The following is a 12,710-nucleotide window of genomic DNA, read 5'->3' on the forward strand; positions in this document are numbered from 1 at the left end:
TAGTCAATTTGGTAGATTCAGAATTTTATCTTTTTGAGTAACTGTATGTGTATTAAGCAAATCTGTTTGTTAAGTCTCATTAGTCTGATGGCAAAGGTCTAATTGTGATCAATTTTCCACTTTCTCTTTAGTTTTTGTTATATCATGATTTCTGAGACTTTCCACAACCACATTATTTAACTAGTCAAGTGATAATTACTGTCCATACCTATTGTATGCTATTTCCATTCATTTATCCACCTGGTGTTGGACAGATATCACAGAGGTTTCAGCAGCACTTTCATCTTGACAGCTGTGTATTTATCGCTAACCCAGAAGCTGTCATTTTCTGAGAAGCTTGCAGTAGGTTTTGCTTATGATAACAATGAAGCTCAAGTTAATGTTTGGTAACCTTCAGAAAATTGAACATGCCCCGTGGTGTTTCAAGATTAACTGACATATTGATGACTCACACCTCAGCATACATTGTTCTTTAATGCTCTGCTTTCCCCTGAAGGTTTATTAACACAGCACTGACCTTGATCTACAGAACCCAGTGTCAATGTGAAAAACAGCTTTTAGTGGTGAAGGAAATGGGAATCAGTCTTTTCTGCTGTGTGTGTGTGTGTGTGTGTGTGTATAGTGTGTATATATATATAAGGTGTATATATATGTATATGTATATATATATATAAATATATATCTTACACCTTATATATATATATATGTGTGTGTGTGTGTGTATATATATATATATAGTGTGTATATATATAAGGTGTATATATATGTATATACATATATCTTACACCTTATATATATATATATATATATATATATATATATATATATATATAAGGTGTATATATATATATATATCTTACACCTTATATATATATATATATATTTATATATATATATATATATATATATAAGGTGTAGTTGACTACTTTTTTTCAGCCAATGTCAGTGTTGGTGAGAAAAAAAGACACACATTATTTAGGATTATAGTAATCTAAAATGTAACAGGCACAATAAAATAAATACAAAACTTCTGAATTAGAATATATTTGAAGCAAAACAAGGGGCATTTTATTTTGGTGTTACAGCCTACATTTATAACTCAACAATAACAACCAGTTTATCATTTTCTGAGTGGGTGTAACAGGGCATGAGGGCACTTTACCACAAGTAAACGAGAATCACTGATTTGTGTTCTGTTCCAATGCAAAAGAGTAGGCATGGTAAATTATAAAGAGAGACATGCAAGAAGGATGAAAGAAATCAGACATGGAAGAAGTGGGGCTTTTAAAATTTAGTTTTAATCTAGTAGATAAAAGCTGATTATCTTGGTAAATAAGATGTAAAAGTGGCTCCAGGACCCAGACTTGGATATAACGGCTAAGCTGTTTAGTTGGGGCTCCCTGAGATAACGATGACATTGTGTAAGAGAATCAATGTGTGCCAGTCTCAAAGGAGCTTTCGAAAGGGTTTGCTCTCCGTCGTGTGAATGTAAACGCCTCCCCTTCTTGGATGTTAGTTAGCAGATTGACAGTAGCATAGAACAGAGTCAATCGGTGAATCAATAACAAAAATCAATCAATAAATGAAAACTCTAATGAGATAGATGGATTTTGGACTACAATAAGTCACAATTCTTTTTTCATGAACAGATTGTGTTGATGATGTGGTTTATTTGCTTGTAAAAGAAAAAGAAATTGCCCTTCATTGACATTTTGAATGGTTCCATACTCCATACTACATACTTAAAATATGGAATGAAGAATGAAATAATCAAATCCTGTTCTGAGCAAGAAACAGGGTGTTAGCTGCTTTCTATATCTTTACACTCAAAGTCTGACCTTTCAAAAGCTGAAGCTGGTAAAATCCTAGATCTGTACATTTGCAGGTGTATTGAACACAGCAGGGGTGAACTGCTTATTTCCACAGGGGAAAAAAATCTTATTCTAAAACATGTGTCATCACAACAAATACTTATCCACAGTTTGACCTAGACAAGCTTTAAGCTAAACCTTTAGTGAATACTAAGCTCTTAAAACATGCGGCCAGTTTGCACCCTTCACACACGAGTTATCAGAGATGTGACCTCATCTTTTTTGCTCCTGATTTATATTAGTAGTTATTGAGATTTCTATTTCAACTTTGATTGTAATGAAAAGAAGAGCACCTACACACTCTAATCTATGCAGTACTGAGGCAAACTTTCAATCACTGACCTTCTTCAAGCATGCACAGAAATGATCTTCCTATTATTAGAAAGGGTAAGATGTTCTTTCTATCGATGAGCTGTAGGTTGAGTTTTAGGTGGTATATTTTTTCCTTTAAGTCAAGCTAAGGAATATTTTTAGATTCCTTATACACAATAAATCATTTTAAATCTTTGTATTTTTCATTCAGTACACTTTCAAAGATCTGCACTCTTCACAGGGATTTAAATCACCCAGAAAACTTCTCCGACCACAAATTAATTTGTTTAACAATGACATAATATCCTGCTGTTATTTAACAACAGGATGTCAGAAACAGGAAAAGTCATACATCTCTGGAGCTGACCTGCACATGCTTTCTGCATTGGTGATGTAGAAATCACTGCCCCCGTTCTCTGAACAGAAATCTGTACACAAACATATACATCTGTAAAAACAGATAAACATATTGACTTTTGTAGCTACATTTCGGTTTGTTTCTGTGACTAAAGTTAATAAATACACAAGCATTTGGCTGCTTTTGGCTGGTTACCGCCTCTATTTTGTCTTGCATTTTCACTGTGCTAGTTTCCTCAGCCAGAGAGACTCTCTTGATTTTCAGATTTTCCCTTGGCCTGTGAGATTATTTCTGCCTCTGATGAACATTTGTACCTATACAACCTGTATAAAAACAGCAAACTCCACACTGGGGGCTTGTAAGAGTCCTTGAAACACAAACAGTGTCAAGGACAGAGCCTGGCTATCTGAATTCATGATTGAATAGATTAAACAGAGTGATGAAACAGAAACTGGCCGTAACAGCAACAATGTGGAGGTGGAGGTTTGCACAGTCATTGTTGTTTATGAGCCTCTAAACCTCACCTGGAGGCGGGTGTTTTCAACATCTCCCTCTGTTCACTGGCCCTCAGTGTGAAGGCTGTAAGAGTGTGTTTGCACAGTGTACTTCCCAGGTGTCAAAGCGCATAATTGTAACGTGAGGCAGCCAACCGCAGAGAGAGCATATGTGCTCTGCATCATGATGATGTGAGGGAGATGTAATGAGCGCTTTGTGCTCCCTGAATGGCACTGATGAGCCACAATTAAGTCACATGCCATTAACCGTCTTAGAGACAGAAAGGGCCGAAGAAATCAGAGCTGACACTGTAAGGACTAAACTGTCTTACAGAGAAGTAAGTCTCTGAGATGCTTTCATCTCTTTTTTTGCTGTTTTGTGTCTCTTCATAGTCATTTTGTGTCTCTTTGGGGTTGTTATGTTTCTCTATTTTTGTAGTCTGTTGGTGTCTCTTTGTGGCAATTTAGTGTCTCTAGTCTGTATGTGTATCTCTGTAGTCGATTTATGTCTCCTTGTCCTAACTATATCCTCTTTGCTTGGCACTGAAGAGAGGAAGTGTTCTCTGCATGCTTTCAAACAATGCATTCTTTGCTTTTTCAAAAAACATGGGGGAGAAGGTCGACTTGCCGCCATGTAGGCTTTATTTTAAATGTATATATGGTTTCATATGGCCTCAAAATTAAATTCTCAGTAGTTTCCTCTTGGTGCCGCCCTTAATTGCAGGGCTTTAATAGAGGTGAAACGCCATTCAGTCTGAAAGGAGATGAAGCATACAATTAATGTGATCTCTAATTTTTTGGTTTTACAGCTAAAGGCATGAGCCATTTTCGTAATGGTCCCTGTGCTCCTCTTTAAAGACAGAGAAGGTGCTGTCTCTCCCCAGTGCACGTTGTTTATTGTGGTTGTCACGTGACTTTGACAACCAATGACAGCTGTGTTCTGCAACCGCACAGCGTGTCCTCTTTTTACACACCGACGACCAATCAGCTGAGTCAAGTCTACCATAATACAACAGGTTACGGTATATCTTCTTCAAAATAAAAGCATAAAATTGTTTAGTTTTTGAAAAGACAAATGACAAGTAGAGAGCAGCAGCTGAATAGAAACAGTACAGTATATCCTACAAAATAAGAGGAGAAAAACCATGTTTGGTTCTTCTCTCCATGACATTTTGATTCCTCACTGTAATATTTTCGAGGAAACATGGTTTTGCTTGTGATTTATTATTGTTGTTATTGTGATCCCTTTTCCAAACTTTGAGTACAATTATAGGAAGAACACACTGATGATACAATGATATCAACCATAGACTGTATAAAAAATGTACGTAGCGTCTCCATCTGGGTCCATTCTCTCAACTTGATCCAATCGTCTCGCCTACGGGAGCCGCCATCTTGTCAGACTTTGACTCTGCCTCATTTCCTCTGACCAAAAAAGGGCATGTATGTGATGTTGGGAGGAGGGAGATACGTCCATCTTGCTGCCATATACCTCCGAGGTGAATTGAGGGCTAGCGGCTATCTGTCACTCAAGAGGCTGGGCCCCTAATTATTCATAAACTTTAACTTCCAATAAAATTAAAACTAGCTTGTTACAAGACAATTCACCCCCCCTCAGTGTTGTCATGGAGATATGACCTAAACATACAGACTAGAATGTTTTTTGTGGCCTTAAATAGGTTTAATTATGCCGTGAAAACGGCCTGTTTAACATGGGGGTCAATCGACATCTACCCAAAAACTGCTGCAACAACTTGGCAGACGTTAGTGAGCGTGGGAATGTACCAATCCCTTATACGCTTTTGAAATATATTCATTTATTAATTTTTCTGATTTGTGACTAGAAGACCTTGACACACAGTGCTGAGCTGCATCTCAAATTAGTCTTCAGGTTTTCAGCTGATGTGCATCACTTCTGTGTGGCGTCTACATCTGCCATCTCCCCCTGAACATCCCCCTGTCCCCCACCCTCAACACTCTTAGAAAAGGGCTTTGCCTTTATCTCATAGTGTTGCAGGTTACCTATTCATTGTAAATACAGGTTTTTCCATGATTTTCATCTGTAAACTCTCGTGGAAAACACACAACCATAACCTATTTGCTTCAACGGTTTTTACTCATTCACCAATGAGGCTTTAATTTTGTAACACTTCACCGGAAGTCCTGCTGTAATTCTTTTCTACCTTGACAGGTGTGGAGAGCTCAACATGCTATGGATTTAATACCGTCCGGTGCACAGTACGCTGCAGGCAGGCACACACGGCGGACAGTTACCTCACTTTGCTGCCGTTATCCGTCCTCACGATGCCGTTTATAATGTGCTCGGTGCCGCCGTGTCGAGCGCTTGACTCTGATCCTTATGGCAGATCAATCATGTAGATCAGAGAGAGGGAAGTTTACCTCCAGCGGACCTGAGGAGGACAGAGGCGGATAATTGCACGGTGGTTTCCTCGTTGTAGGGTAAGAGGGTCTGCATTTTCGGTGGATGATTAGGATGCAGGAGAGGATGTGCAAATAATAACACGTTCGTAACAGTTACTGCAGTATGGGAATTACATTTAGGTGGGTTAAAAAATGGATATATTTCAATCTCCATTTTGATTTATTAATTTAAGAAACTTTGATGGGACATAAAGTAGTAGTCCATATGAAGGACAGGTCTCACAAATAAGCTTTTTTGTGTCTGTACTTTAAAATATGTTTCAAATCACATAAAATTGACACAAAAACTATTCCGATTCATCTTAGTTGTATAATGCCTGGGAAGTGATCAATACCATGAATTGTGTTATTACTGTCTGCACATTTAAAGACCAAAATACAGTGTATATGTCCCATACTTCGCAGTGTCATAACCATAGATGCTTGCAGCACAGAAGGTAGTCTAAGTTAAGAACACTACCTCTCTCACCACATGTTGAGTGATTAACTGTTGGCACACTTGATGGGTAAACCTGTTTTCTGTGGTTCCTCCTCGTGTTCATGCAGTGGTTAGTGGTAGCTTGCAGTATGACTGTGCAGCCCTGTGTGTTCATAACAACACCACTAATCACATCAAAGGCCAGCTGAGGTCTGACCTGAGGGCTCAGTTTTCCAGGAACATTTGTCTAAAGTTAGCTATGTGCAGACCTGTACAACTTTAAAGGCAAACTGCTGCTCATACTGTAAGCTACAGCCTTAATGCTGTGACCAAAATAGCCCTACATTTATATGGAACATATTTTGATATTTGGAGATTTATCACGGAAGCTAAATTCAAAAACCAAAGGCTATAAGAGATGGCTAGTTTCATCTTCATCCAGTGAATGTCCTACAGTATACCAAATCTGTGTGCCAGACGTTGCCTCTGTCCTCTGATTTAATTTTAGTTCCCATTGTCAGTCAGAGCAGAGGCAGTGCTCTGAGCCTCCCCAGCTGCCAGTTACATAATGTCAGCCGAGCATTGTCACAGTTTAGTGAGCAGACGAGGAAACTCGGGAAAAATTGAGCAGCGCCAATACTGAAGGAGGCCAGATTTCAACGTTACATAAGGGATGTTTTCCTTCCACTTGGCTGGGATGATGCAGATGATGGTGGTCCAGAAATAGGTCTGAGTGAAGGAAGAAGGGATGCTGCACACACGGCATATTATTTACCAACGGACGAGTGCACAGAAAAGTGCACAGTGAGGGTACGGCTCCAACAGACAGTTTATAGAGAAATATTTGCATTTCAAGTATCACAGCAGGCCTTTGTTACTAATATCCTGCCGTTTATGTTCCCAGTAATATCCATTGTGTACAGTGGTGCAAACACAATGGCACTGGACAATATTAAATTCAAGGACACAGCAGTCTAATGTCTTTTAAGAGAGGTGGAGGGGTCTTTATAGCTGTCCTTCTGGCCAACCTGAATAACAAAGTACACTGTGGCATTGCATGGTTCATTAGGTTGCATCTGTTTTAGATTTGTTATTGTGAATTTCTTAGGCAGACATACTTAAAAAGGTAGATACGGCTGTCGACTGGAAGGACAGTCTTACTTGTTAATTTCTAAATCCAATGCTATTTAATAGATCACTAATAGATGAAGTGGTTTGTAATTGAGCATTATGCAGTTGTACAAAACTTAACTTTTCCCAAGTATCTGCTGGTTCATTTGCCAAAGTTGCATTTCATTTTCACCACTTAGTGATTTTGCGACATTAAACAGCTGTATAATGGCAGTGATTTATGATGCATGCTGGTATGAGTTGGCACTGACAACTTTCATCCATCAAGTGTGATTCAGAATGGCAGAAATGATCTGTATATCACACAGAGCAGAAAATCCTGACAACACTGTTCAAGATGGGTTTATTTCAAAGCAGCAAATGTACCCATACTGTGCACTGATGTTGTACTGTGATTTAATGTTGCTTTGTACAAATTATATGATATGATATACAAAAGATGTTAAATGCAGATGAACACAGATGGCTTACTTTTCAATTGTTAGAGCTTTTAAGCCATTACCACATATAAAAGGGTATTTCCTCATTTATTGGAGACTAAATGAAATTATTCAGGAGTTAAGTCTGAGTCATGTATTCTATAGAAGATTATAAGATATTTTAAACTTCCAAATCTGTAAAGTGGAATAGAATCACTGTCATATTTAAGTATTTTCCTATTAAGGTTCAATAAGTCAAATGTCAATGTTAAAAATGTATAGTTTGTTAATAAACACTATTATTTGTTTTATATTTTATATATTATTTTATATTATACAAACTGCACATCCTGTTAATACATTTTTGCACATCCTGCACACAACTGTACAGCTTTCCAAGTCTAATAAAAGTTAAATTTTACATGATTATAGTATTTGTTATAGTATTTAAATAGTATATTTTGCATATTTAATGGTTATTTCTCTGTTCTGTGGTCATGTTCTTAAACGTTGCAGTACTTTGCTTTATTTTTTTATTTCCTCTTAATGTTTATTGTATGGACCACCAACACCAAGGCAACTTCTTTGTATTTGAAAACCTGCTTGGCAATAAAACCCAATTTGATTGATTATGCCATGCTGTAAAGTATGTGAAGTCTCTGGGAAAAGGCAGCTCTGACAATCTTATTAAAATTACAGTTGGATTACATTGTTCTTGCAAACATGTTTGTACACATCTGCTTTTAAAATGTGTTATGCGTAGGTTTGTTTTGCATGAAGTGAATTAAACCACATGACAATAATCTACAAAAGATAACCACACAGATCAAATGAGACATCTAAAACAATGTTATCTTTTGAATAATAATGTACAAAAACTCTTCGTACATATAGGAGCCGCAGCAGCACTGCTGGAGCTGTGAAAACCAGTCGTAACACAAATATCACAATTACATTGTGTGAGAGGCGTAGGTTGAGTTTCAATAAAAGGATTCTCAGTGCTAAAACCCAAAATCTAACGAGCCTGTTCCAATGAAAGGTGGAAAGGTACTCACATTTACAATAGAAATACACTTATGTGTTTGATCACAGCCTTCATCATAGTGTCTCATCAGTGACATAATCCCCATGGGTTCTGAAATTCTATGATGCATCTCTAAAAGTTAAACAGTAAAACTCTCATCTCATTAATGTGATAAACAATTAATTAGGATTTTCCCTTTTATAAGCATGGATGGTTTTGAAACCATGGTGCCCCAATTCTCTGAATTTTGCAGAATCAGAATGTCATTTCTCAGTAATCCTCAATTTAGAGGGAAGGGAAAAGAAACATCTTTTTCATGTGACCTCAACTGAAGCTGCAGCACAGTACTTGGTATTCAGTTATGCAGTGCTGTCTGTCAGATAATGGGAAATAATGTTATCATATTGAAAATCCATCCACATTAATATGATGCTCTTCAATTTCCAGGGACATTGAAAGTCCTCCTCAGAATCAATGGGTTAGGGTTAGACTTGAGGGGAAAGTGAATCCTAGAATGGGAGCTGAAATCGTCCATTAAACTGAATGCAATATTGTGATTGAGAAGACCCTCTCACAGAGAGTAAAACATGTCTAATCAAAATCTTGTAAATGGCACTTTGGAAATGTACCTGCTGAGTGCTGCCTCCTCGCTGTACCCTCGTTAGTTCATGATTACCCGCTCTGTGTTTTCTTCCCTCCAGATGATTGACAACAAATTAAACGTAATGACTTTTATTCACAGTATCTTCTGGAGGACGACAGGGTGGATGTGTGAAGGTCATGAACACAGTGGGTACTTTAAGCGCAAGTAGTGTTTGGTGTTAAATTACCACTTGCAGCCTGACAGATGTTTGAGTGTGTCTGCTGAAGGTTTCCAGCTGACCTTGGTGGACCTTACAAGCATGTAGAGAGGAACACCACTGTGCTGTTCCCTTCAGGGGGTCCACATTGCTATTTTATATTTTCCTAATGAAACAAAATGAGTATTTGATGGGTTTATCATTTGGAAATAAGCAGGGAAATGTGTTTGTCCCTGCAGGCATGATACTGTGAGGCCGCTGCATGAGGCAGCCTGGACAAACATGATGGAGGAGGCTGCCAGTCAGCTCGAGAGAGACCATGTGCACAGTGTCTATGACAAGATTGCTCCATATTTCAACGACAGCCGCTATAAAGCCTGGCCGAAGGTACGACAGTTCCTGCTGGACCTGCAGCCGGGGAGCATCGTTGCTGACATTGGTGAGTGCCATCTCCAGCAGTGATGTAATCTTGGCAATCCCACGACAGTTGATCATTAATACATTAATTTGTGCTTATTTTGGGAAACACAATAAGTAATCTAGAGGGAAGGAGTATTTTAATGTAATCAGACCACTGATCAGTCCTAATCAGTCCCTGGTGTTGTAGATGACTATGTTGTCCTTGGCAGGTTGTGGCAATGGCAAGTATCTCCACATCAACAAGGAGGTGTTCAAGCTGGGGAGCGATGTTTGTCGCCCCCTGGTGGACTTTGCCTGGAGCCAAGGACACGAGGTCCAGATGTGCGACGGGCTGCATTTACCTTACAGAGACGGCTGCTTCGACGCTGTGCTTTCTATTGCAGGTAATGGACAAACAGATTGACGGGTAATGAGAGATTTCCATGTTGTTTTTTTCCTCCCACTCGGTAAGAAATCACCCCTTTAATATACATGAAGCCCAACTGCCGTAGCTGCCATTTTCCTCGTATTAAATTTACTCATAATAATGATAACCATCAGTTTACCACAGGCTTGTGTTGCCTAGCCAACAGTGTGAGAAAATCCATGTCTCCTTCAACAAAAGAGTGTAAACAAGAGCAAAGGCGACAGCAGACACCCACACTATTCATTGGTGTTGTGTGCCATCCAGTACACATAATGTGTTTTGTTGACTACAAGTGCTGAATAGGTCTTAACATCATGATTAAATAAATGCCTACTTACTAATTAATTAAATCAATGTTTTGTCACAGTCATCCATCATTTGTCCACCAAAGAACGTCGTATTCGAGCAATAAAGGAGATGGCTCGCACCCTGCAAGTGGGTGGACGCATCATGATCTATGTGTGGGCCATGGAGCAGAAACGGCGTAAATTTGAGAAACAGGACATCTTCGTTCCCTGGAACCCCAACCCTCATTCACCATCTGACTTCAACAGGGAGCACGGCAAACCCAGAAGGAGGGTCACGGCTCAGAGTGTGAGTGAAGCCATAGACAACACTGACAAGCACAGGAAGGTTAGAAGCACATCCTCTGTGGCAGACGAGGAAGATCTAACCTGCAACACGCCACAGCAGAGCACACAGAGACTGTGGTTCTTCTCCAGGTCTCTGGATTCTGTGTTCGATTTTGGAAGCTTAGCCATCTCCCGGTCGTCCTCCAGAGACCTGAGCACTTTATCTTCACCCGCGGGTGAAAACGAGGGGAACAAGGCCAGCCAGCGTGGGAGAGGACGAGGCCTCATCAAACAGGTCTCGAGTTTCTTTTCCCCACCGTCTGTGATCGGATCAGAGGAGGACGTCTTTGACTCGGTTACCGAGCTGCACAAGGGACAAAGTGATCATAGAGGTGACAACACCACCAACAACGAAAACCAGAGCGTCTCAGTATCTTTAGCCCAGGAGTGTGGCTCTCTGGCCCTGCCGGATCTGGTCCCTTTCCAGAAGGAGCGCCTGAAGCAGTCTGGAGATGAAAGTGAGGGAGGGCTGCGTGGAAAAGAGCAGCAGGAAAGCACAAAGAGTCCTCAGGGGAGCGAGGGGCAGGTGGAGGGCTCCTGCCTGAGGTACTATCACGTCTTCAGGGAGGGAGAACTGGCAGAGCTGATAGAGAAGCATGTTCAAGAGCTTCATGTCAAACACACCTACTTTGATCATGCCAACTGGTGTGTGGTGGCAGAGAAAGTTCAGTTGTGGAAAATATGATTTTAACTAAAAAATGTTTTTGCATCAACTCTGCCTAAAATGTTCGCACTGAATCACACATTTGATGATTAATACAGTCTTGTGACTGAAAAGTGAATAACTATACCGGTACAGAAGAAGCCATTGTTGAAGGTACACTTTACACTAAACTACTCCCCTGCTGAAATTCTTTACATCACTGTTTGGAAAATGCTTTTAATTTTTTTTCTTATTAGTGAAGTATTATTATTTCTTAATATTATTGTAGAAGCCGCGTTGTGACAGACCAATCCATATCTAGCATTACATATTATTTCAGATGGTGTCACTGTAATGGTTTTGCAGCAGCTGTAGAGGACGCACAGAAAATGGCGATGTTCAACAATGGCTCCCACTGTATACTATACTACATTTTTAAAGTATTTATTCTGTCTAAACATGAAACCAACAAGCAGTATCCAGATATCCAGTGTGTGTTCTCTTTTTAGTATTAATAATTTGTTTTTAGTACCACAGCACGCTCCAGTGCAGCTGATAATTTTAACTTTCTTTTTTTTTTAAAGAGCATTTCTGCGAGAGAGAGAGAGAGAGAGAGAGAGAGATGTTTAGAAATGCACTGTTTCTTTCTTTTGACTTTTAGCCAAAGAGAGATTTGCAAGAATATAGTACTCTTCCACCTGCTCTTAAATGTTTTAATGATTACAGTGGAAAATGCTTAATTCTTTGTGTCTGCCTGTTTTACAATTACATCTTCCTTAGCTCTGAATGTGAGCTTAACTTGCAGCAAGTATCTGTTATGGACTTCTTGGTGGACTTCTTGGTAAACTGCTCGTGTCTATTCTATCATAACACTATCATAATAAGTGTTAATGTGCAGAATATCTTCCAAAACATTCATGCATTTGCTTGTTGCATTTTACTCTCCAAGTGTTTCAAAGAACGTGTTGCCAATGTGTGTGTGTTCTTGATGTTTGTAATAGTTGTATACTGTCTTGTGTTAAAGTAACACGCTGACCAATACCACTGGTATGTTTCTGCAAATCAACTGCCTCATATACTGTGAATAAACATTGCACTGTACCACAAATATGTCGCTGCTAGATGTCAGTGAATGACAGAGAAATAGGTAAATTACATACTAATGTATGCTTTTTGCCATGGACGGTGCATATCAGTACAGTATGTGTGGACCAACTGTTTGTTCTGAAGTGACACTGGTACCTTAATGTCTTATGTGACCTGATGTAAATACTTTTGAGTTTGAATTTGTTTTTCCTTATTAAATATTTTTGTTCATGACTGTTGTGTTGCATTTACTT

General features: G+C 39.1%; 1 protein-coding gene across 1 annotated transcript; it reads left to right on the forward strand.

Annotated features, from left to right (window-relative positions):
- Positions 1-5,289: 5,289 nt before the first annotated feature.
- On the forward strand, positions 5,290-12,051 carry trmt9b (tRNA methyltransferase 9B). The gene is made up of 4 exons (XM_083913427.1): positions 5,290-5,495; positions 9,509-9,708; positions 9,899-10,072; positions 10,463-12,051. The coding sequence occupies exons 2-4, from the start codon at positions 9,552-9,554 to the stop codon at positions 11,410-11,412; spliced, it is 1,281 nt and encodes a 426-aa protein (XP_083769553.1). The 5' UTR covers positions 5,290-5,495; positions 9,509-9,551; the 3' UTR covers positions 11,413-12,051.
- Positions 12,052-12,710: the final 659 nt, after the last annotated feature.

This window comes from Echiichthys vipera (genome assembly GCF_963691815.1).
Source record: "Echiichthys vipera genome assembly, chromosome: 5".
In the NCBI taxonomy this organism is placed as follows: Eukaryota; Metazoa; Chordata; class Actinopteri; order Perciformes; family Trachinidae; genus Echiichthys; species Echiichthys vipera.

Excerpts from the sequence above, each read along its gene's own strand:
- trmt9b (XM_083913427.1), top strand. The coding sequence starts at position 9,552 with ATGATGGAGGAGGCTGCCAGTCAGCTCGAGAGAGACCATGTGCACAGT. Across the intron at positions 9,709-9,898 it reads GAGCATCGTTGCTGACATTG|GTTGTGGCAATGGCAAGTAT; the intron begins GTGAGTGCCATC and ends TGTCCTTGGCAG. Across the intron at positions 10,073-10,462 it reads CGCTGTGCTTTCTATTGCAG|TCATCCATCATTTGTCCACC; the intron begins GTAATGGACAAA and ends GTTTTGTCACAG.